The sequence below is a fragment of the Pleurodeles waltl genome, chromosome 6, assembly GCF_031143425.1.
Source record: "Pleurodeles waltl isolate 20211129_DDA chromosome 6, aPleWal1.hap1.20221129, whole genome shotgun sequence".
Classification (NCBI taxonomy): Eukaryota; Metazoa; Chordata; class Amphibia; order Caudata; family Salamandridae; genus Pleurodeles; species Pleurodeles waltl.
The window spans coordinates 319,458,300-319,484,417 of NC_090445.1; the positions used below are offsets into that span (position 1 = coordinate 319,458,300).

Consider the following 26,118-nt stretch of genomic DNA (forward strand, 5'->3'; position numbering starts at 1 on the left):
CTGACTGCTTAATGCCAAACTACCAGAAGGTGGGCACGGGATAATTTGGACTGTGTGTGACTTACCCTGACTAGGATTGTGATCCCTATTTGGACAAAGGTGTATACCTCTGCCAACTAGAGACCCCATTTCTAACAGTTATATACAAAATATACAACGCCAAAACATTTAGAAAGATCATCTGTTATTACATCTTTGGTGGCACTTTCTGCCTTATTCTAAAATCTATAATTCACCCTAAAAAAATAGATTTTTTAAACAATTATTAATTCATAGTGTTGTCTAATTTGTAGCACACACCTAATGAAATTTAAAACTGCAATACCAATATCTACTGAAGACAATTTCTTTAAAAACTCCATTCCCATCAAGTTTTGTCTAATCCCTGCCTGACGCAACCAAAGTGCCGGAATGGAAGCTCTTGGGCCGGAATATAAAGAATAAAATAAAACAAAATGACAGGTACTCTGTTTCGAGACGTTATTACAATGGCATGAAGTTAATTAATTCGGCCACACACATTGTTCTGGAAATGGAACTTTAAAATGGATTAGAGTCTCTGTCCATTTTAAGTATGGTTCAGCATTCTTTTACCGTTACAATTTGTAAGTACATCGCCACGCTCTTCATTTTAATTACATCTAATAATCTTTCATCCGAACATAAGTCCAGGAAGCATAATTCCACCCTCTCCTCTGCATCTGGCCAAAGACTCTGCAGATATGAGAACTTTTCAATTAAACCCAGTTTTTGAAAATACGATTTTAGATACATCAACTTTGGTATTCTATTTAAATTTTCCAAGGATAAACAGTCTATCATATCACCAAGCCCGCCTCAGGATTCTGCCAGCATTTGATCCATAAGAGAAGGGGGTTCAGTTGTAACTGATCTTCTATTAAAGGTAAGCCCAACTCCTTGTGGCAAATACAATTTGCAATGTTTTATGGCACTGCTAGCAATTTATGTCTAAAACCAAGTTTGGAGTGCATCCGCTTTTTGATATCCCCACACCCTTGCCCCTTAAGCAGGGACAGCATCTCTGCTAGTGGTTTGTGCTTTAAAATAAGTACAAAGCGGAAAATCACTTCTGTGTTTCTTTCCATCTGTTTTGATTTTATTTGGAGATGTGATCTCAACGTTAAGGAGGAGTTGAAGGTTATCCCCAAATAACTAAAATTGATTATCCTTTTGCTAGGTATACACCCACCATTCTAAATTGCTTTGTTTTTGTATTTGATGGCCCACACATCACCGTATAGGATTTAGATTGATTCACTTTTAGGTCCAGGCCCTCCATATAACCGACAAACTGAACTAACAAGCCCTGCAGACCATTTGCTGTGCGGGTGATCAGGACCGCAAAATCTGAGTATATTAATATGAGCACTGGTCGCCCTCCCATCTTTGCAAGGTCTTTGCCTAACTGTGATAGGTGTTCAGTTATTCCATTTATATAGATCCAGAAGAGGAATGGAGCTAGTATACAACCCTGTCTTACTACTCTTGCGTACTCTATTTGGAATGTTAGGTCTTTCTGAGGACCACATCGTATCAAGACTTTCAGATCATAGTGTAAACGCTTTACTACGGGGAGAAGATCAGGTTCAACCCCCAGACTCTGCATTACTTCCAATCAATGGTAGTCAATTATTCAACATCTAATGGACTATGCACTGAATAACTATACTTTGAAGGTATGGGTTGAAGGTAACACTACTGTCAGATACAAACTACATTGAGTCTAGTTTAGTAAGACTTGATGTTATTTTATTAACTTCACATTTATTTCAGGTGTTGCGTTTTCATGTCACTGATAAAGCCACTTGTATTTTAACGTCCCTTGATGCGGATTCCTTTAATGCACTTCTTTGTACAGGTTATGTTACATTGAGTCCTCTGACATCAGAGTCAAGAGTCGTGTGATGTCACTGATATTATTATGAATAATGGTACCTATTGTATTCTGGCTTAGTTTGGAGACCCTACATCTGCTACCTGATAGTTTGCCATTTAAGAAACTATTCTCATGCCAGCTGCCTCTACAAACAATCATGCAAGTTATTAAAGGTTGTGCAGACCGTTAAAAGCACTGCGCAAAGGGGCAACAATGATTATGAATCCCTGTGCATGAAATAGGAAACTTCCTATGCCACAAATAACTTGCACAAAAAACCTCTGCTGTGCAGAAACTCAAAGATGAAGCACTATCTCAAATGCTCAGAACCTTAAAATGCCTTACTTGCTCACAGCCCTCCGATCTCTTTTTCGTGATTTTGTTGGGTGCAATCTGTCGCATGATGGAGAATGATTCCGCTCTTGCAAAATATAGTGCGCACCCTCTGAAATTTTCACCTCCCATAGCATCACAACTTAACTACAAGCATGCCCCTTCAAAATCCCTCATCTTTGTTATATCGTTGGCCTCATGTTTTGTGGTGGTCTCATGCCAGAGGTAGGGGAAAGAGTATGGGCAACCCAAACTATCCGAACTTGGTCACAAGTTTTCCTGTTATTTGCACTGCGCCACCATTGCTGGCATCACAGGTGAACATTGCGTGCTAATGCTCCAGGCCAATGGACTGCTGATCTTGTGTCATTAATGTGGAGTCACTCAGAACACGTTTTCCCATTAGAGAGAAGTAAGACAGGTAAATGTGCATCTTTCACAGTTGACTTAAGGGAAGCTGGATTGGTAAGCGAGTTTGAACTGAGGTTTTGCAGGTCAACTGTTTCTGCTGGGGTGGGTGCATAGGTTGGGACATTCCCTGGGTTCTGCACTCAAATTTTCTTAGTTGCTTCTCCTAGAAGCAGACTGGCATAATACCTGGGAACTCCTGCAGTCGCAAATAGCAATCTCAGTGGAATAGGGTGTGTCCCACTTAGCCGTGGGCTCACGGTCTTTAAGGGTCTGGGATTCACTTCTGAACCAGGATACATTTTAGAAGATACAACTATTTCCATGCTTGGCAACAATAAGGATCACCTTTATCAGTGACCATGAAGGTGCTGGTCCTAAATAACATCTTAAGGTTTTCCCCAGAGTGACTGACCACTGTTCACCGCTATTCTTTACTACAATTTTACATTGTTATGTTTTCATCGTATCCACTATCAAATGTTGAGGCAATGGGCAGCAATACACATAGTAAGATCAAAATGGGAACATTCTTACAGAAATCTCAACAGGAAGGTATGTACATACCTGGTCACAAGCAACCAACCAAAGAGAAGACACCAGAGTGGGGTCAAAGAGGAATGGAAGTGTGAGAGAAACAAACAGAATATCACAATCAGGAAGTCTCTTCTAGTCTGAGTCACCTATATTTCTAAAGACTTCTCCCCTAATCGTCAGCTTTTTTGATAATTACCATGCAGATGCCTTGGTTTGCGACTCTGGTTGTGTGCTTTATAGCACACAGGAAGGCCTACCAGTTGGTGACAATGATGGCCCACCAAAGCCATTTCTGGTGCCACTTGTCTTCATGCAGTGTGGCTTTATGGCATAAAAGGAACTGGTATTCTGCCAGTCTGAAGTCCCAGAGGTGATACTGAGGATTTCCTTTAGCATTTTCATAAAACTCATGGGTTTACCATTCATTTCTGGCCAGTATAGAGCACACAATTAGTCTGTAACAATAGGAATTGGATTTGTGTCAGGGCTAGGAAAAGGTAGGTATTCAGTCCATGGGAGCCATTTTCAGTGTTTCCATAATGAGTGTTTTTTGCAGACGTCCTGTGGTTTGGTACATGAAGTAGTTCTTGGCCTCTTCCTCAACCATCCGGTCTACCCTTGTGAACCTTATTCTCTCCTGCAAACTAGTCTTCTTTGCAATTCCTAGTTGGTTGCTTGAGGGCAGCTGCACCTTGAGCAAGGACAGTACAACACTTATGACTGTGGAACCACAAGAATAGAGGTCTGCTTCTAGATCTGACTGACAAACTGTGTAAGCCGGTGGGGTTTATAGTCATGTTATCTGATGGGGCATTTATAGAGCAATTTATCACATTGGGGTCTTTCTGCACATGGAATGATGGAGCAGAAAGCACGAAAGTATAAGAAAACGTTTGGAAGAAGAACCAGATTTCGAAGTACCATCTACATTTAGACAGAGACATTACCAAGCAAAGGGAGGAAGCCGTAGAATTCAAAAGTTTCAGGGTGCAGTAGGACCTGACCTACTTTTCTATATTATGGCAATTGTTGGAAGATTGTCCTCGGAGGAACGTTTTTTCAAGAAAGAAGGTACCTTGTCATTGAATGCTATATGCATTAGAGATTCTATTATTCTCTAAGGTTATTCTACCTCCACTGTCTAAGGCCTGAGATTGTGAGGTTTGTATATTTTGTTTTATTTTTCCACCGAACCCCTTCAAAGAAGATTTTCAGTCATAGAGTATAAAGCCTGGTAGCCTACTTGGAATGGGGAGGAATGGCAAATAGATGGAAGTGGAATGCATAAATAAGAAAATATGCTATGTACATTTTAAAAACTGACAGATCATGTGGCATTGCATACCAATATGTTCTGAACTGATTCTAGCACCCACGTCTTCTAGGCAACGTTTAGTGATGTTTTCAAATGTCGTTACCACCTTTGACAGTTTTACTGGGTAGGGTGACACCCAGACATTACCGGAAAGGGTCATATCGTAAGTGTTCCTTCAGGGCCCATAGTTTTGTTAGCCACTTTATGTTCAAGTTACATTCTAAATAAAATACATTACTTAGCAAATATCATACACAATTTTCCAACTCCCCAGGAGTAATAAAGGCTCCCCTTGGTTTACCTTTGCTCAAGTCATACTGGGTGCTTAACCACCCACTTATATTTGAATTCACCTTAGTCACTTCACTTTGTCACCCAACACTTTTAAAGTTCAACTCCTGAACTAATCAAGGTGCACCTTGAGAAAACCAGGCACTCAATCTAGGAGAAATTATTCTGTAAAATGTACTATTTGGCTAATTTGTACAACAGGCCCTAGGGTGAGGAACTCCACCCCCTCTATCCAATCTTCTTAGAGTAGTTGCGGCTCACTCAGTTGCCTCGCTTGGTGTGTGTGATTCATACTGGGTTATTTAAGCTCCACCAGGGCTTGCTCACTTTGCACTGTTCATGGCAGCCCTTTATATCTCCATTACTTTTTGTTTTAAAGCTCAACTGCTGCAACTGACTGACGCACCCCTTGAGGAGTATTTTGTTACTACCCCCACCTGTGAAACAAAACCTGCCTCCGCCACAGAGTTTAGGGCAACACAATACGAGTTATGCTGCAAGGCTGTTTTATGCATCATTAATTGCTAAATGGGCAGCTTTTTTAATACGCAAAACAAATGAAAATCAGAAAAGTTGGACTTAAAAAAGGGTGCAATTATTTTCACATTTAAAATGTGATTTTGTGCCCATTTAAATAGATAGTACATGTAAACATTCTGAAGGTATTCTCTGATCATGTGCATGGCCAAGACTATTCTAGCGTTTATGTCTATGAAAGAAGGACCCTACATTTAGCCCTGGGTTAAACTTAAAATATGCAGTATAATTTGCATATTTTTGGGAATTATAAATTACACTTGTTACATAAAACTCCCGCAATTACACCAGTTGGCACAGTTACTTGCCATTCCTGGTAAAAATTTACATTGAACACACCATTCGATGCATAAATCTACGGTGGGAGCAAAAGGGCCAACACTCCTGAGGCTGGAGTTGGTGGTGCTTTTGTTTTTTGCACTTATCTTAAGCACAGAGTGCACCCTTGCGTCAAAACGTGATTCAAGGTTGCATTTTGTTCTAAATATATTGCAAAATCAAAGGTTTGCATTCCACGTAATTATGCATAATTTTGCAAAAGGTTCACATAAATGCACAAAGGCAAATTACACGAATTTCGCACAAACGTACCTAAAATGGAGAACCAAATGTATTACTATTCTATTTTATAATTAATTAATTCCAAACCACAGCCAGGGGACCACAAGGCTCCTCTCGAGATCATGTTCTGGACAATATTATGTAATGTTTACTATACGTGCATATTACGATCACTTAATGTTTGGAGTAAACCTGCTGCAAGCATGCAGAAGCCATTCAAACTATTCTGAAAATAGTCTCTCTCATCTAGCTTCTCTATTGGCTGAGTTGGTGATTCTAATGTGTCTAAATGTTCGAGTAAAATCTCACCAAAACACAGATCTAGCTAGTTGACTCATTCTCTCAAATCTGACGTAGATACTTTGCCTTACATACACAGATCCTTTACATCTTCTCCAATCTTTCAGGTCAAAGCCTTGTGGTATAAAATCAATGTACATATATCCCTTTTTTAAGAGTTTACCTCCGTGGTTTATTTAATCTGCAATCACTTGACGAACGTATTTTCTTCCTGGACATTTAGGACTTTATGTTGATGTGTCATTCCCAGACTAAGCTAATCAGCCTTGTTCGGAGCTGCTGCATAGCCTCGGTATCCCTTGCGTATAAATGGACATCCAGTGCATGTCCTTAATGAACCTATGGTACCACAATCGCAGTAATACAATACCTCTAGCTTGGCACTGGCTTTAGGAGACAAAGAGTCTTAGGGCCTGATCACCACCTTGGAGGATTGGATACTCCGTCACAAATGTGATGAACATCCTGCCCGCTGTTTTACAAGTTCCATAGGATATAATGGAACTTGTAATACGGCGGACGGGATATCTGTCACGTTTCGGACGGACTATCCCATCCGCCAAGGTTGTAATCAGGCCCTTAGTCTTTAGGTATTCATCATCATGCGTTCAATGGTAAGGGCCTACAATATCTTGTAGAATATTCTTCACACTACACAGACAATGCACTCCTGACTGTCGGTGTAGCCACCAAAACATCAGGCATAACATGCAGGGGACAATTTCTCAATTCTTGCAAGTGCCAGGGTTTGAGAAATTGAAGATCTTAGCAGATAAAGTACACTTTTACAGCCCATGCTCTGGCCATAATAAGCTACGTCTGCAATTGTGTGCCATCAACAAGTTTCAGTTATATAACTACTCAGAGGTTTCCTAAACAACAGGTTAAAATAATCCCACAATGACTCAGGCACACATAAAAATACACCTACCTGAATTGCGACTCCAAAATCATTCCCATCTTCAATTTTGGGGATTAAATGTTGGATCCAGGTGATGACCTAAGGCAGATAACATTTAATTACTGACCCAGGCTTTTACGCACTGCCAGCTAGGCATTTCTGGACAAAGCTTGCACAGTAACATAGTATGATAGTATGGACGGCACAAATTGTGGAGGTTCACTGAGTCCCGCAGCAACAGCCTAGCAAAGCTGGAAAATAACACAATGCTGGGTTATACCACAATTATAGAACTGCGGGGAAGTGGGGGAGTTGGTGATACAGTAAGAGTTCTGAAGCACTTGCAGAGTAGAGCCAGGAGGAATATACACTGATGGGAGAACCATAAGGCATTGATTTTAATCCTATAACACTTATGGGGCATGGTTGTATGACAGAATCACGCATTCCTGAACCACACATGCATTAAGAACTCGGTCTGAACAACGGCTGCGTCTTTAACATGCATGCCTTTACAAGGAATTTCATTGTAAAAGCATGTTTGGTAAAGGAACATGCGTGGTAAATTGTTCCCACCCTGCCCTCTTACACCTAATATCATACTCTGCAATCCATCCAGCCCCTTAACCTACCCTGCTGTCCTCAAAACTACCATGACCCCCCCACCTGGAATCCTAAAACCTACCCTGTCCTAAAAACTTCCTTGATGCCCCACCCTGAGCCCTAAAAGTAACCCTGCCCTATCCTAAAACTACCTCAACCCCTACAATCCTGCCCTGAACCCTAAAACCTACCCCACGCCCTGTCCTAAAAACTACCCCGATCCCCACCTCTGCCCTGAACCCTAAAATCTAACATGCCCTGTCCTAAAAATTAAGCGGAACCCCCCCTCCCCGCTCTGAATCCTAAAACCTACCCACCCTGTCCTAAAAACTACCCCGATCCCCACCTCTGCCCTGAACCCTAAAATCTAACATGCCCTGTCCTAAAAATTAAGTGGAACCCCCCCTCCCCGCTCTGAATCCTAAAACCTACCCACCCTGTCCTAAAAACTACCCCAACCCCCGCCCTAAAACCTACACCGCCTTAAGAGTAACCCTGCCCTATCCTAAAAACTACCCTGACCCCACGCCCTGAACCCTAAAACCTACCCACCCTGTCCTAAAAACTACCCTGACCTGTGCGCCCTGAACCCTAGAACCTACTCTGCCCTCTGCTAAAAACTACCCCGATGCCCCCACCCTGAACCCTAAAACCTACCCTCCCAGTCCTAAAAACTACCCTGACTCGCCCTGCCCTGAAGCCCAAAAACTACCTGACCCCTGAAACCTAAAATCTACCCCAACCCCTGCCCTGAACCCTAAAACCTACCCCACCCTGTCCTAAAAACTATCTCGACCCCCTGTACTGAACCCTAAAAACTACCCCAACTGCTTGCCCTGAACCCTAAAACCTACCCCAGCTGTCCACATACCTACCCGACCCGACCCCTAAATCGTACCTTGCCCTGTCCTAAAAACTAACCGACCTGAACCCTAAAACCTACCACTCTCTGTCGTAAATGCTACCCCAACCCTAAAAACTACCCCGACTCCCTGCCCTGTCTTAATAACTACCTCGACCCCACCCTGAACCCTAAAACCTACCCCGCCCTGTCCTAAAAAGTACCACACCCCCTCCCGGAACTCGAAAACCTACCTTTCCCTGTCCTAAAAACTACCCCGACCTCCTGTCTCCACCCTGAACCCTAAAACCTACCCCACCATGTCCTAAAAACTACCCTGACTCCCTGCGCGGAACCCTAAAACCTACCCTGCTCTAAAAACTACCCCAATCATCGCCCTGACCCCCAAAAGCTACCCCACCCTGTCTTAAAAACTACCCCAACCCTGTCATGTCCCAAAAACTACCTCAAGCCTCCCTCCCAAAAAACCCAGCCCTACTCACCTCTCTCTACTCTGCTCCTTTCTGTTCCGCCCGAACAGCTTAACCGCTTTCTCTGGCTTCATTCACCAGTATATGTGTAGTAAAGGCATGCGTGCTAAAACGTGGTAATGGCAGCGTGGTAAACTGCACAGACCTCGTTATAAGAGATGTTTGCCATTGGGCACTTCTGTATTAAGTCCTAAGTTTTGGAGGCACACATCACGGACACAGACTACTGGAAAAACGTCACAAAGGTAGAGCTTTTTTTAGCACTCAAATAACACTGCCCAACGGAATTGACATCACTTACAGAAAGGGCACAGGAGCTTGTCACATTGTTTGAGACTCATAGTTCTGACAGAGTGCTAGATGAAGCGCTCACTGCCAGGGTCCTAAAGACCTGGCAGCACAATGCTAGGAGGAGACGGGCACTGCTGGTGACTTACGGCCCTCCCAGAGCACAACTGGAGCCTGGAGCACTCCCTGCGGGCGAGCAGCATTCATGGAAATTAGTGAGAGTGGCTGGTCGCTCTGCTGAAGTCATCTAGACCTGACAGGGCTCTGGTGGAGGAAGCTCACACGCATAGATTCTCTGGGCACTGCCCAAATCTAAGAGCACTGTCACGAATACTGGAAGGTGCCCTACTGCTGGTACACTATTGAGTGGGAGCTCTGACTCCACCAGCCAAACAGCACTTATTGGCAATACTGGGGGAATGTTCTAGTGCTAAGTGTTTGGCACTAATTGTGAGAGAAATCTCTTTCTCCAGCATACACATTCAGTATCAGACATGTACACATGCAACTTTAATTGAAGGCCAAGGATGGGCCTCCCACTGGCACTTCTCCTTGCCTATATAAAAAGTGAGTTGCCAAGGCAAAACAAGTTGGGTACTAAACAAAAATGTGTCCTACTGTATATCAATATTCTGTCACTCCAGACCGAACACATTTTAGCGACTTATAAAAAAACGTGCACAATACCTTTTTGTGGTCAATGGCTGTACAGGGAGTTGTGAAGGTAATAAGTGCACATGTTGAGCACTGTCTATTTGCGGAACACTCTCACCTGATGAATAAACCTTCCCTTAAAAGCTGTCCCGCTCTTCCACGACCCCACCAGCGGTCGAAGGTCTGACCCACAATGTTTAAGTCATGCATTGTGATCAATTAGAAGATACCACTACCAGTTTGTAAGTATGCTTGTTGCTGAAAACTGGTTTAAAGTGTTAATAGATACCACAATCAAATTGTTTACTGAAGCTGAGTATTTAGGCATTTGATTCAACATCTGAGTGGATTCAGATGATCTACTGTCAATAAGTTAAATCTGCCGTATGGTTCATCTGGCTAGTCTTGCAGTAAATGTAGATGCAGACAGAGCTTCATGAAGATTAAAGAGTCCATACGTCTCATAGAATGCAATGTGATGAAGTAATCCAAGGGCTACGTGTTTGATCTGTATACCCACATTGCACTCTGCATCACTTGAATGTATTGAACAAACTCTTTTAATTAGTATTCAGCACGACCTGAACACATTGAACAAACTCCATCTGATTTTAATTAGAAAGCACACCCTGAAATTGTAATATTATTTTAAAATGGCATGCCGCAGGAGAGTGCCTACAATAGGGGGGCAGTTACACCTCAAGGTGTATTATTTGGATGTAGAGCAGAGAGTTAGTAACATGGCCTAGATGCTCTACTTTGTGTGTCAATAATGCAAGCGGTTTCATGTGCCGGTCAACCAACTCAGATAAGGGCGTACAGCAGCAAGAAACTCATGCTGACCTCATAAATGGGTTAAATATAGTATCTATATTTACTACTCCGAGAACAGCAACAATTGAGTCGAGAGCTATACTTCATCTAAAAAAACACCTTAACCCCTCAAACGAATAAGAGTTAAAGTGTTTCCTTCATTTAGGCCACAGCAGACTAGAGTGGTGCACTTTAAACAGGCCCGATTACGATGAGGTGTTATTTATCGCCCCTGATAAAGAACGAGACAATGGGGTGGGTTATTTATCGGCTGTGATAAATAACACCTATCCTACGTTTATGGGGAATAACATGCAGATTTCGGCGTGTAACGCACCCATATCTGCGTGATACAGTAAATACCCTATGTTTTTCCCTGTTGAATTTTGGCAGGGTTGACATGGTGAAATTTAATGAATGTTGGGTTATTTAACACATCCAATGATTATCAGATGCGTTAATTAAAACCAAACTCGTAATTCCATCCCGTGCGTGAACAGAGGTGTCACTCATAAATAGGCCTAAGTGATCTGTGTTCACCACCTGCACACAAGTGTACAGGACGATATGAAATTACTGATGTTTCAGAATCCGATTACAAACCCAGCACAGGTTGTCAGGACTCAACAGTGGATACCCCTCTAGCTCCATCTCAGGTGGCAAGGTGCCCCATAATCTGGCCAGGGATGTGACTAACAGACCTCTGTTGGGAAGACACACACTGCTTTAGTCTAAGTTTATTATTGCTGGAGTCCTGTAACAATGACATGGCACTGCTGGAAACTAGACCACACCGCTGGAGTCCCATAGCAGTGTCAGGGCTAAGAGAAAGCCTCCCTGACTGCTCGGGGGTTCATGGCACTGAACTGCTATGAACAAGCTTGCCTTATTCTAGTAAGAGGAAGCACCTCCTCCTGGAAGAGAGTTCAATATGACAGGAAAGTTCTCCAACAGCTTGGCAGGGGTTTGCCTTGTGGGAGAGAAGGGAGTTCTCACTGCAGGGAGTAAGCTCACCTTGTCAGGTGGACTTTCTTCGTGCCATAAGTCCACCCGGTTGACGAGAATCTTACTCTGCCTAGGGGAGACCTCACACGTCTGGTTGAAACTATGCCTCCAGAGTGCAATCCTGCTTTGTTGGGTGGCTCTAAGCCCTGCTGGAGGAAGCTCTCCTACCCATGACACTGCCCTGTGCACATAAAACCTCCTTACCAGAATGCATTTCTCCTTCAGGATGCGCACCTCCGGCTTTACACGGTTCAGCAGGCTCAGGATCTGCTCATTTCCCTTCAGGAAGCCACACTTGGGAGCTATGGAGAAGAAGATAAAATAAGCAGTGGGACGATGAGATGAACAGCAGGTAGGAATGTGTCTGTAGTGGTAGACTTCAATACATGGGCACTCACGTACCAAATGCTAGTGGCAGTAAGATCATGAGCTCTTTAGCATCCTACATCAGCTTCCTTAACCAATAGGGCTGGCCCCTCAACACCTGAAGATCTGAGAGGCCTCTTTCCATTCTCTTTGTGCTGCTGCCTTCATGACTCTGGACTAGGGGTATCAAGGGCTGTGTTAGTGTCAGCATGAGTGGCCTCCCGCTGCCCCTCAGATATTCATCTAACAGGGAATGAGAGGAATAGCATATGACAGAAAGAACTCTGGATAGAAGAAACACCAACAGAAGTGCAAGAGAGCATGGTGTAGGAATGAGCAGGTAGCACATTACCATGGGTTGTAGGAGGAGGGTAAGCGGAACAGTGTATTAAACCATGAGCTGGGTACAGATCCTCCCATATGAGAAAAAAAGGGTAGGTTGGCACAGGGGACACTGTGTCTTTGGCAGCTACAAATATCATTTTCAACCAATATCTTGTGTAAACTGGCAGAAATGGGTTGTGAGTCCGTCCATAAGCCCTTTTTAACTACATCCTTTAGTTATTTGTCTATTTTGAGGCATATGAAGGGGCTTAGGGAGTTTACTCTTTTTTCCCGAAACACTTTTATTTATTTTCATGTGAACCACAGGGCAGGTTATATTAAAGTGGCATTTGACATGCAACACAGCGCAACATTGTCAGCAACAAAGATGAAAGAGTTTAGGCAAACCAATCAGAGATGACTAAGTGGAAGACAAAGAAGTATAGTGAAGAAAGGAGGACAGGGTCAGTCTAAACTCAGCCCACCCTTAGTGGTACATGAAAATAAATTGAGGTAGCCTGGACATCGAAGGCATGGTGTGCATCTCAGACACACAGGGACAGCGAGGTCACGGAGCCCCATCTGTGGGCTAGGCCCAACTTGGCGAGGATGCAGCCAATTCCTACTAGCAGGCAGCCACCCTCTTCTCCTAAAAGGCCTGGCGGGGCCATCTTCGAGGTGAGCCCCAGTGGTATGCCCCTTGCAGCAGATAATGCCCTCTCCTCTACCCCGGACAAAAATACTGTATCACTGAGCATGATCCGGTCATGTGCACGAAGGTGCCCTTTCCTGCAGAGCAGTGAGGGCATAAGGGGTTTGGGCTAAGGCCCATTTTCCATGGTCTGACGGGAGTATGATGTATCCTGAGCCGATATCTGGATTGTATCAGGCAGTGGCATTCTGACACTGCCAAAGTTACTGGGGCCATCTTGGCTTCCCCTTACTCATCTTCCATTGGTTCTTGATTCTCCTCCCACTTGTGTTGGAGTGCGTCTAATAAGTCTGGTGTATTAAGACCACAGACCCCTATATGCAATTCCACTGCCTCCCCAGAGGTTCTAGCACCAGTTTGGGATCCCAGGCGGATACTGAGTTGCAGGAACTAGAGGAATTGTGAGTTATGTAGTGAGCATTAGTTCTTAAGTTCCTCGTAGGACTACATACGTATGTTATACATCCAGCAGGTGAGATATGCCTGTGCGATCCCATCTCACGAACTGTTGGGCCATGCAACCGCTTGACAGGAGTTGCTTGTGTGGGTTTCTTGAACCATCCTATCTGTCTGAGTACACTCTTCCAGACTCAGAGTCCATTCAGGGGCGTCGGTTAGCGCACGGGGAGCTGTGGCATTATACAGCAGTTATCGCCCCAAAGGCGTGCAGTTCTATCCAACAAGTAGGGCTGTGTCTGTTACTGAAAATCCAGTCGTTAATAATGGTCACATGTGCAGCCCAATAGTAGAACTGAATGTCAGTTGCTCCCATCCTACTGCCGTAGGTGCTGGTAATGCATTTCAATAGGGACACCCTCAGATATTTCCTGGCCCAGATACACGTCCCGTAGGACACTTTAAAAAGCCTCCAGATCACCCCTGCCGGAAGCTCTGACGGGTGGTTCTGCAGGGCATACAGTAGGCAGGAGTACTATCATCCTTTTGCAGAGGGCAATTCTGCCGAGGATAGAGAGCAGGAGCGACGACCACCTTTTCAAGTCTTGGTCTACTCTATAGAGCAAAGGGACCATGTTAGCTCCCAATAATCGTGAAGCTATGGGGATGTTTATCCTTAAATATCCAACGGTGTCTCTACCCAGGCATAGTTTCGAGGACATGCCACTATTGTCCACTTTTCCCTTCACTGGAAAGTAAAGGGACTTGGCTCAGTTTGCCATAAGACCCGAAGCTGAGACAAATATATCAAGTATCTGCATCAGTCGATTGCCTGTGGCTTGAGGGTAGCTCAAGAAGGAGGTCGTCATCAGCGATCTTCTGCATCACCCCTCCTGTATAAAATGTCAACATAGGCTATATAGCACGGCCCAACTTTATTTCACGTATGACGCAAAATAATAAGCCCCAATCCATCGAATCAAACTTTTTTTGTAAAAAATTGTATAAGTAGCGCTAATGGGCCTTCTAAAGCCCAACATTTGTCCAGCGCCAATTGTGGGTACCTGATGCAGTGTTGGCTGCCTTGGCATGAAGCTGTCCTGGTCCTCGTGGACCAGAGTATGGACAACTGAAGGAAGCAGACCTACAAGAACCTTCACCAATATTTTCAGCAAATATATAGGCCTGCAAGAGAAACAGGTGTCGAGTGGTTTCCAAGGTTTGGGATAAAACACTACTGTGGCTTCACTGAGGTTGCTAGATAAATGTTCAGTTTGGAATATTTCACCAAAAACCAACAGCAAGCGGGGGCAACTACTGAGGCAAATTTCTTGTAGAATTCTACCAGGAACCCGTTGATGCCCAGAATCTTCACTAAATTTAAGTTTTCGATTGTAACTCTGCTCTCTTATTCAGAAATCTGCACCTCCGGTCTCTTGTTCCTTTGATTGTAGTAGTTCCATGGGGAGGTCTGCGAATAGGGGGATTGGCATGCTTGACCTGGGGAGTGGGTCGGCAAACGCATACTATTCTGTACTAAGTCACAAATGCTTCGGGAACAGCATACGCTGTTGTCAACTAATGACCACCTGGGTCCTTCACGATAGGAATGATCATTGGGGAACGTTCCTTAGCAGCCAGCCAGTGAAGCAGTTTGCCTGTTTCATCACTGGAGTCATGCGCATCCCTGTGAAGCCCTCCAAAGCCCTGTGGCTGTGTCCATGAATATGTTATGCAGTTGTGCATGTTTTAACTCGCCTTCTGCTATTAAAATGGTCTGCCCCCGGTTCTGGATCTTGTGATCCAGCTGGGCAATTTCTCTCTTCAGCTATATGATGCCGAAGTCCCTGAGCCTCTTTTACTCTCAAACGTAAGTCATGGACCTAACCCTAAACGCAACCTGGAAGGGTCCAACAGGGTGGCCACGGATTGTGCCAAATTAGTGCCAAGTGCAAAAGAGTCACCTGCATCCTCTATGGACTACATTAAAAGCCATTGTGTGCCAGCCACCATGCATTTAGTTTCCACATGGTCCGTGGTGTTTCGTTGTTGACTTGAAACGTAGTATTATAAATAAGTGATCTTCAATTCCCCATAGTAGAATATTTATGTCTGTAACGTTGTGGGCGACCATGGCGGGGAGAAGAAATTGCTTGAAAAATAAGCCATGGGCACCAAAGGGAGTTCCCTCTTTTTCAGCCCCTTACCTTTCTTTTTAGATAAGCAGAGAAAATCTGCAAAAAAACGAATTCTAAATGTCACTGATTATGTGTACAGGTGCATTATGGAATTATGTATTTGATTTACACACGTGCCTAACACTGTGCAACATTTTGAGCCAACCAGACATAAAGGATGAACGAAAGGCCTCATAAAGGTCCCTGCTTTATGTTACAGGTGCTACCAGGAAGAAATTAAACTTCTTACTCTCTTTCTTCTCCTCCTTGTCCGTTTCCATCTTAGTGGATCCCTAGAGGAAGTGGGTAATGAGAGACTGTCAGAGATCCATCAGGGTAGATATATATAGTTTAGACGTACTGCGCATGGGCAGGATTAAGTCTGCTCACCTCATCTTCTTTCGGAGGAGGGTCTGGAATAGGAATGTCCAGGTCCGCATGAATTAATGTCAAATCAGAAATATTCAGAGCATCCTCCTGAAAACAAACACGGCTTAGTACAGATTCAACTTCAACACAAATGCATGTGATGCAGAGGTGAGGAGAGCACTGACATGTGGTAGGGGCACAACAGGGGCACAGTCAGTGCAGTGAGCGTGAAGCCCTGTCCCACAAACTTGGACAGCTACAACATTCGATAAGAAAGACATAATCTCATAGTTTATGAAAGTAGTATATAAATCAGGTATTACAATATTCCATGAACACATACTACAATGTAAGCCCACAGGGATCAACTATACATTTAAACGAAGGAACATTAATTTGCTCACCTCAACTTTCATACAATCTTAAATTCAATTATGCAAAGCAGTAATAGAAAGGCAGTTAAATACAACCTCTGTGTGTTTTTTGTTATTTTATCCAATACTTCTTTAAACGTAGAGCTGCGAGACAAAGATTAGAATCTCGTGTTAAGCCATAAATAAGGAATACCACCTATGCCTGAGTCTAATGATTGAGACTTGTGTATTGGGATATCCACGAGTAGTCCCAAGTACACAAAAGGAATGGTAAGCAGACGGGTATGAACCTTTTGCTAAAGCAATGCTTTTCCAGCACCCTGCAGAACAGAAAATGCAGAGTTCAGATCCTATTGAACTGATGCTTTAGTTCCTCAAGGTTCCCCTTTCCACAATACAGGCAATCTGAAAGAAAAATTGAAAATCGATGTTGTCTCTATGAATAAGCTTTTGGTTTAGTGGTGTAGTTCAGGTGAGGGGCAAACGGTGTGTTTTGCCCAAACTAAGCCCAGCGTAACTACTGGAGTTTCAGAGCACCCCATTAGATGGGGTGTCCAACTGAAAAGATTCATTAAGTATAGAACATTGTGGGTCAGTTACATTGAGCTTTTTTGGATGGCAATAATACTTTTTTAGCTGTTGCGCTAGGCTCATGCCCCCCCCCCCAAAAAAAATAAATGAATAAAAACATATTAAAACATACATACATAAACTTTTGGCAAGCCATTTTCATTCACTAGTATATTCAACTGTCATTCACATTCTGTTTCTGCCCACCAATGTGTGTCAATGAGTCGCTCACTTTTCAGCCATTGGATCACTTCACTGACGGCATTTTGCTTTTGTACATGCTCACAGCTCCCCAAAACGTAGTCTACTTCACTGCCCGGATTGGTGGGTTAACGTCTATTTTCATTTCATAGGTTTTTATAATCTATTTTGCAGTGGTCATTTTTCACTGCTTCACAAACATATAAATGCCACTTTCAGACAGCTCCATTTTTGCTCTATTATTTTTAGTTGTTTACTGCCAGTTTTACGTTTGCAAAAAGAATAAATAAACACTGCTAAATTCCTAAAGCCACACCTATTGACACTGCCAAAGCTTTTTAGGTCACAGCCTACTAAAGAGCCGTCTGGTTTGCTAAAGACATCTTCGGGACATTTTGAAAGTTGACCTAGGAACACTGCCCGTTGCTTGCCATTGGCTTTATGGTTCGTAATTCACATTTTCTTGCTTTCAATTCGCTTGCTTTATTTGTTTTGGGCAGTCCAGCTTGAGTTTGTACATTCCCCAGCAAATACCTTAATTACAATATTCTTCTGAGTCTTCCATTTCTGTAAACAGGCCTGTAAATTTTGTTGGTATCTTGTTTCATTTGCTTTGCATTCAAAGATTGAGGTCAAAAGTCACACACAGTTTTCCGAGGGCGCCTGTTTTTCTCTCTCTGACTTCAAAGTGAGAGGATTTATGTGACAATCTTGCTGGAAGGGGTAGAAACGTTTTTTTCTAGCACACACCAACATTTAAATTAACTGTTTAAGGGTTTCAGGATATATTCAAATTAGAAACACAAATGCAGCACATTTTGTGTTATTCCTGAAGGGTGTTGGAAACAAATACTTTATTATGATAATTTAAATCATTACACTGGGTGATGCAATTTCCACACATTTTTTGACTGTGCACTGTATAGTTTTATTAGTAAAACTGTATGCCTGTGTAAATGTAATGGTAATTTCAACTGAAAATGTGATGTCCGTAGTAATGGCAGTGTGCTATCACACCATGAATACTCCACTTTAAAGTGCACTACTCCCACATCACTGCATTCTACACTGCACCACTCCACTTTACATAGCTCCATTGCATTCTAAACTTCTTGAATCTACATCACTGCACTCTAAGCCACTTCAAGCTACGCATTCCTACTCTTCCCCTTTTCACTCTACTTCATGCCAGTGCACTCGTGGCCATTCTACTCAATGACATGGCACTCTTGCCACTGCACTCTCCACCACTCCAGTCTAGGCCACACAAATCTACTCTGCACAACTACACTCTACATCACTCTGCAACACTGCACTCTATGGGCCTGATTAAAACTTTGGAGGAGGTGTTAATCCGTCCCAAAAGTGACGGTAAAGTGACGGATATACCACCAGTCGTATTACGAGTTCCATAGGATATAATGGACTCGTAATACGGCTGGTGGTATATCCGTCACTTTACTGTCACTTTTGGGACGGATTAACACCTCCTCCAAAGTTGTAATCAGGCCCTATGCCAATACACTCTACGCCTATTTGCTTTTCACTGTCCTTCACCACCAAGGTTTGCCTAGCAGTGAAAGACAGTATAAAAAAAGACAGGCTGTATATCCACCCATCCTGATTGGGTAGGCGGATGTATTGCCATTTCTTTGATGGCCCTTACCTTGTTGGGCCATCAGATAAGTTTGGCCATTGCAGAGATATAGTAGTCGTCGGCCGTGGCCTAACTTAAAGTCCGCCTGCTCTTTAGTTTTCACGGGTGGACCACTATATTGGTGGAGCAGGAACTCCGTTGCTGTTCTGGTGGAGTAATTTAGGAGGCTGGCCTGGTGTGTGGTGGACAACTATGGTGCTGACACCTTATACCAGGTCCAGGCAACCCTTATTAGTTAGTTTTACAGTGTCAAAGAAACCAGGGCTCTCTAGTGGTAGCTGTGGTGAGCAGCCAAGACTTACCTAGGAGGAGTGTGAAGCACTTGCAATATCACAGTACTCACACAGTAACTTATCACACCTGAAAGGAACCACAGTGTTGCAAAATGAAAATGTCACTTACCCAGTGTACATTTGTTCGTTGCATCAGTCGCAGTAGATTCGCATGTTCTGCAATAGCTCGCCATCTGGTGTTGGGCCGGAGTGTTACAAGTTGTTTTTCTTCGAAGAAGTCTTTCGAGTCACGGGACCGAGTGGCTCCTCCTTTTGTCTCCATTGCGCATGGGCGTCGACTCTATCCTCGATTGTTTTTCCCCGCAGAGGGTGAGGTAGGAGTTGAATTGTAGTAATAGTGCCCATGCAATGGAGTGACTAAGTATGCACCTATTTAAGGTTGAGATGATACATATATAATTAATTGAAGGTAACTTCCAAACTGCTACAGGCTCCCGGGGAGGCGGGTGGGCACATGCGAATCTACTGCGACTGATGCCACGAACAGATGTACACTGGGTAAGTGACATTTTCAGTTCGATGGCATCTGTCGCTGTAGATACGCATGTTCTGCATAGACTAGTAAGCAGTTATTTCCCCAAAAGCGGTGGATCAGCCTGTAGGAGTGGAAGTAGTCTGAAATAATGTTCTTAATACAGCTTGCCCTACTGTGGCTTGTTGTGCGGATAACACGTCTACACAGTAGTGCTTGGTGAATGTGTGAGGCGTAGACCATGTGGCTGCCTTACATATTTCATGCATTGGGATGTTTCCTAGAAAGGCCATGGTAGCACCTTTCTTTCTGGTTGAATGTGCCCTTGGTGTAATGGGCAGCTGTCGTTTAGCTTTAAGGTAGCAGATTTGGATGCATTTAACTATCCATCTGGCTATACCTTGTTTTGAAATTGGGTTTCCTGCATGAGGTTTTTGAAATGCAATAAAGAGTTGTTTAGTCTTTCTGATGTTTTTTGTTCTGTCAATGTAATACATCAATGCTCTTTTGACATCTAATGTATGTAGTGCCCTTTCAGCTACGGTATCTGGCTGTGGAAAGAACACTGGAAGTTCCACTGTTTGATTTAGATGGAACGGTGAAATAACCTTTGGCAAAAATTTAGGATTGGTCCTTAGGACGACTTTATTTTTGTGTAGTTGTATAAAAGGTTCCTGTATTGTAAACGCCTGAATCTCGCTTACTCTTCTTAGGGAAGTAATGGCGATGAGAAATGCCACCTTCCAGGTTAGGAATTGTATTTCGCAGGAGTGCATGGGTTCAAAAGGTGGACCCATAAGTCTAGTTAGGACAACATTTAGGTTCCATGAAGGAACAGGTAGTGTTCTTGGTGGTATAATTCTCCTAAGGCCCTCCATGAATGCTTTAATGACTGGTATCTTATATAGGGAAGTTGAATAGGTAGTCTGCAGGTATGCAGATATTGCTGCAAGGTGTATTTTAATGGAAGAGAAAGCTAGGTTAGATTTTTGTAAGTGAAGCAAGTAACCCACTACATGTTCTGGAGTTGTGTGTAATGGTTGTATTTGATTAATATGGCAGTAGCAAACAAACCTCTTCCATTTACTTGCATAACAGTGCCTGGTGGATGGCCTTCTGGCTTGTTTTATGACTTCCATACATTCTTGGGTAAGTTGTAAGTGCCCGAATTCTAGGATTTCAGGAGCCAGATTGCTAGATTCAGCGATGCTGGATCTGGGTGTCTGATCTTTTGGTTGTGCTGTGTCAACAGATCTGGCCTGTTGGGCAATTTGATGCAGGGTACCACTGATAGGTCTAGCAGCGTTGTGTACCAGGGTTGCCTTGCCGAAGTTGGTGCTATCAATACGAGTTTGAGTTTGCTTTGACTGAGTTTGTTTACCAGGTAAGGAAGGAGAGGGAGAGGAGGAAAAGCGTAAGCAAATATCCCTGACCAGTTCATCCATAGGGCATTGCCTTGGGATTGTTTGTGTGGGTATCTGGATGCGAAGTTTTGGCATTTTGCGTTCTCCCTTGTCGCAAACAAGTCTATCTGAGGTGTTCCCCAGAGTTTGAAATAAGTGTTCAGAATTTGGGGGTGAATTTCCCATTCGTGGACCTGTTGATGATCTCGTGAGAGATTGTCTGCGAGTTGATTTTGGATCCCTGGTATAAACTGTGCTATTAGGCGAATTTGGTTGTGAATTGCCCAATGCCAAATTTTTTGTGCTAGCAGGCTTAACTGCGTGGAGTGCGTCCCCCCCTGCTTGTTTAGATAATACATTGTCGTCATGTTGTCTGTTTTGACGAGAATGTATTTGTGAACTATTATTGGTTGGAAGGCTTTTAGTGCTTGAAAAACTGCTAGAAGTTCTAGGTGATTGATATGCAGTTTTGTTTGATGTACGTTCCATTGTCCTTGTATGCTGTGTTGATCGAGGTGTGCTCCCCACCCTGTCATGGAAGCATCTGTTGTTATTACGTATTGTGGCACTGGGTCTTGGAAAGGCCGCCCTTTGTTTAAATTTATGTTGTTCCACCACAGAAGCGAGAGGTAAGTTTGGCGGTCTATTAACACCAGATCTAGAAGGTGACCCTGTGCTTGAGACCACTGTGATGCTAGGCATTGTTGTAAGGGCCTCATGTGCAGTCTTGCGTTTGGGACAATGGCTATGCATGAAGACATCATGCCTAGGAGTTGTAATACCATCTTTGCCTGTATCTTTTGTGTTGGATACATGCGTTGTATGATGGTGTTGAAATTTAGAATTCTTTGTGGACTTGGAGTGGCTACTCCCTTCGATGTGTCTATTATGGCTCCTAGGTATTGTTGTACCTTGCGCGGCAGAATGTTGGATTTTGTAAAGTTGACGGTGAACCCAAGTTTGAAGAGGGTTTGTATGATCTGATTTGTGTGATTTGAGCACTGTATGAACGAATGGGCCTTGATTAGCCAGTCGTCCAAATATGGGAACACATGTATTTGCTGCCTTCTTATGTGTGCAGCGACTACCGCTAGACATTTGGTAAAGACTCTTGGTGCGGTTGTTAATCCGAAAGGCAGTACCTTGAATTGGTAATGTATTCCTTTGAATACAAACCGTAGGTATTTCCTGTGCGATGGGTGTATTGGTATATGGAAATAAGCATCCTTGAGGTCTAAAGTTGCCATGTAGTCGTGTAGTTTTAGCAATGGCAATACTTCTTGTAGTGTGACCATGTGGAAGTGGTCTGATTTGATGAAAGTGTTCACTACTCTGAGGTCTAGGATTGGTCTCAGCGTTTTGTCCTTCTTTGGTATCAGAAAGTACAGTGAGTAAACCCCTGTGTTTATTTGTGTGTTTGGCACTAATTCGATTGCATTCTTTTGCAATAGTGCCTGCACTTCTATCTCCAGGAGATTGGAATGGTGTGTTGTTAAATTTTGTGCTTTTGGTGGTATGTTTGGAGGGTATTGTAGAAATTCTATGCAATAACCATGTTGGATAATTGCTAGAACCCAAGTGTCTGTAGTGATTTTCTCCCATGCTTTGTAATAATGACCTATTCTTCCCCCCACTGGTGTTGTGTGGAGGGGGTGAGTGACATGTGAGTCACTGTTTAGTAGTAGGGGTTTTTGGGCTTTGAAATCTTCCTCTATTTCTAGGGAATTGCCCTCCTCTATATTGTCCCCGAAAACCTCCTCTATACTGTCCCTGGTAACTGGACGGTGTGGCTTGTGAGGTGCTGGCTTGTGTGCTTTGACCCCGAAACCCCCCTCGAAAGGGCGTTTTACGGAATGTGCTGTAATTCCCTCTGCTCTGCGGGGAGTAGAGTGCGCCCATGGCTTTGGCAGTGTCCGTATCTTTTTTGAGTTTCTCAATCGCTGTGTCCACTTCTGGACCGAACAGTTCTTTTTCATTAAAAGGCATATTGAGAACTGCTTGTTGAATCTCTGGTTTAAATCCAGACGTTCGGAGCCATGCATGCCTTCTGATAGTTACAGATGTATTAATTGTCCGTGCAGCTGTATCTGCAGCGTCCATGGAGGAGCGTATCTGGTTGTTGGAGATGGCCTGTCCCTCCTCAACCACTTGTTTTGCCCTATTTTGTAAGTCCTTGGGCAGATGTTCAATGAGATGTTGCATCTCGTCCCAGTGGGCTCTGTCATAGCGCGCAAGTAGTGCCTGGGAGTTCGCGATGCGCCACTGGTTTGCAGCTTGTGCTGCGACTCTTTTACCAGCTGCATCGAACTTGCGGCTTTCTTTATCTGGGGGTGGTGCATCTCCAGATGTGTGAGAGTTGGCCCTTTTCCTAGCTGCTCCTACAACGACAGAGTCTGGTGGCAGCTGTGTAGTGATGAAAACCGGGTCCGTAGGAGGCGGCTTATACTTTTTTTCTACCCTTGGTGTGATTGCCCTACTTTTAACCGGCTCCTTAAAGATGTCTTTTGCGTGCCGGAGCATACCAGGGAGCATAGGCAGGCTTTGGTATGAGCTGTGGGTGGAGGAGAGTGTGTTGAATAAGAAATCATCCTCGACCTGTTCTGAGTGGAGGCTTACGTGGTGAAATTGTGCTGCTCTAGCCACCACTTGAGAGTACGCGGTGCTGTCTTCTGGTGGAGATGGCTTTGTAGGGTATGCCTCCGGACTATTATCTGACACTGGGGCGTCGTATAGGTCCCATGCGTCCTGATCTTGGTCACCCTGGCTCATGGTGGTGTGAGCTGGGGAGTGTGATGGAGTTTGTGCTGGTGAAACGTTAATCACGGGCGGAGGAGAGGGTGGTGGTGTAACTCTTTTCACCACTTTTGGTTGTGGTGTTTGTTCCGTCTGGAACTCCAACCTTCTCTTTCTCCTAATGGGGGGAAGGGTGCTTATTTTTCCTGTCCCCTGCTGAATGAAGATACGCTTTTGCGTATGGTCCACATCAGTTGCTTGTAGCTCTTCCTCAAACCTATGCTTCTGCATTTGGGAGGTTAGCGAGTGCTCTTCTGTATAAGAGCCTGAAGCTGGGTCGCTTGCAGTTTGTTTCGGCATCGAAACTTTGTCTGCGTGTTTTTTCGGGTCCGAGGTGACTTTTTTCCTTTTCGGGGCCGAAACCTCTCGGCGTCGATCTGTTTCGGTGCCGCTGTCTCGGCGTCGAGCCGTGTCCACACCGGCATCTCAGTGTCGAGGCTTGTCTTCAGCACTTTCTCGGTCCCGAGAAGGCTGCGTGCCGGTGTCTCGACCGGAGTCGGACGATCTCAGCACTGTTTGGGCCTTTTTCGGTGCCGACGGTCGGTCACCGAATATATGGGTGGAGCCATGGCCGGATGGCAGTGGCGTCCCCTGGGCCTTGTAAATGTGTCTCTGTGTGGTTTTCGACGTCTTACTCACGGTTTGTGTATCGTCGAATCCTTCGGAGTCGGAGTCTTGGATCGAGAAGGTACCTTCCTCTTCCTGTTCCTCGAACTCCCGTTGGGCTGTCGGTGCGGACGCCATCTGAAGTCTTCTGGCTCGACGGTCTCGGAGTGTTTTTCGGGACCGGAACGCACGACAGGCCTCGCAGGTGTCTTCGCTGTGCTCAGGTGACAGGCACAGGTTGCAGACCAAGTGTTGGTCTGTGTAGGGGTATTTATTGTGGCATTTGGGGCAGAAACGGAACGGGGTCCGTTCCATCGGCGTTCTTCAGCACGCGGTCGGGCCGACCAGGCCCCGACGGAGGATCGAAAAACTACCCCGAAGGGCACCGGAGCTCTTCGATGCGGTGTTGAATCTAAGTACGCCGATCCCGAACGCAACAATACCGACGAAAATCTTCCGAAATTAGCTAATTTTCCGTTCCGAAACTCGGAGCGACAGGAACACGTCCGAACCCGATGGCGGAAAAAAAACAATCGAGGATAGAGTCGACGCCCATGCGCAATGGAGACAAAAGGAGGAGTCACTCGGTCCCGTGACTCGAAAGACTTCTTCGAAGAAAAACAACTTGTAACACTCCGGCCCAACACCAGATGGCGAGCTATTGCAGAACATGCGTATCTACAGCGACAGATGCCATCGAACATAAAGGTACTTTACTACAGAAACACTGATCTAGATTACTATAGGCAATCCCCCCTTTCTGGAGGTAAGTAGAGACAAAATATACACAGGTAAGTACTAGGATTAGCAAAAAAAAATTACAAATAGCAAGACACAGACGGGGCCCTATGGGGAGGCAAACTATATACTAAAATAGTGGAATGCGAGAATGGGTCCCTTACCAGAGGATATGGAGTAGTTGGCCAAAGGCTGAGGGAGTATGGAACCCCAAGAGATGAGTATCTAGAAGAATCCCAGCGACCAGGAGAGTAGAGGTAAGTTACCTGGTCGTCCCATAGGCTAGCACGGGGAGTTGGAATTGGAACAATGCAAGAACAGGACCAGGCCGGTGGAAATCAACAGTGGATTCTGGATGAAGAGGATCTGTAAAAGAAAGGGACAGAGTCCAGTCAACGCAGGAGTGTCCAGGTGTAGCAGGAGGCAATGCCCACCCTTCTGTGAGTGAGATTGGAGTCGACGGTGGTGGATGAAATCCAGCTGCGGAGTCCAGGAGCAGCAGAGGAGTCCCTGAAGTCGCCTAGGAGCTGTCCCTTGCCGGTTGCCGGACTGCAGACGGGAGAGTCATCAGGAGGACCAACAAGCAAATGCAACTTGAACTATTGGAGATTTGCAGAGCTGAAGAGGAACAGCAAGGTCCTGGGGACTCGACCCTTGGAGGGGGGTCCGGACTGACCATCAGAAAACAGGAGAGCCAGCAGAAATAGTTGGTTCCCCCATGAGCAACCCAATGGCGGCAGGCACAGTAAATCGCAGTGAGGCCCAGGCAGCATACCTGAAGAGGAGTCCCACATCACTGGAACAGCAGAGAGGAGATGGTCCTTGCAGAGGTAGAACGCTGGGGGCCGGAACTACTTAGAGCCTGAAGATTCCCTCCGAGCAGGAGTCAAAA

The 26,118-nt window shown here is 44.5% G+C and overlaps 1 protein-coding gene across 1 annotated transcript in view; it reads right to left on the minus strand.

Moving 5' to 3' along the window:
* The window catches only part of PSME2 (proteasome activator subunit 2), a 65,791-nt gene that overhangs the window by 11,253 nt on the left and 28,420 nt on the right, over positions 1-26,118 (minus strand). The window contains exons 4-7 of the mRNA XM_069238143.1: positions 16,141-16,227; positions 16,001-16,043; positions 11,980-12,077; positions 7,111-7,179 (exon numbers count right to left, since the gene is read on the minus strand). Of these exons, the coding sequence (XP_069094244.1) occupies positions 7,111-7,179; positions 11,980-12,077; positions 16,001-16,043; positions 16,141-16,227 (297 nt within the window). The remainder of the gene's footprint in view (positions 1-7,110; positions 7,180-11,979; positions 12,078-16,000; positions 16,044-16,140; positions 16,228-26,118) is intronic.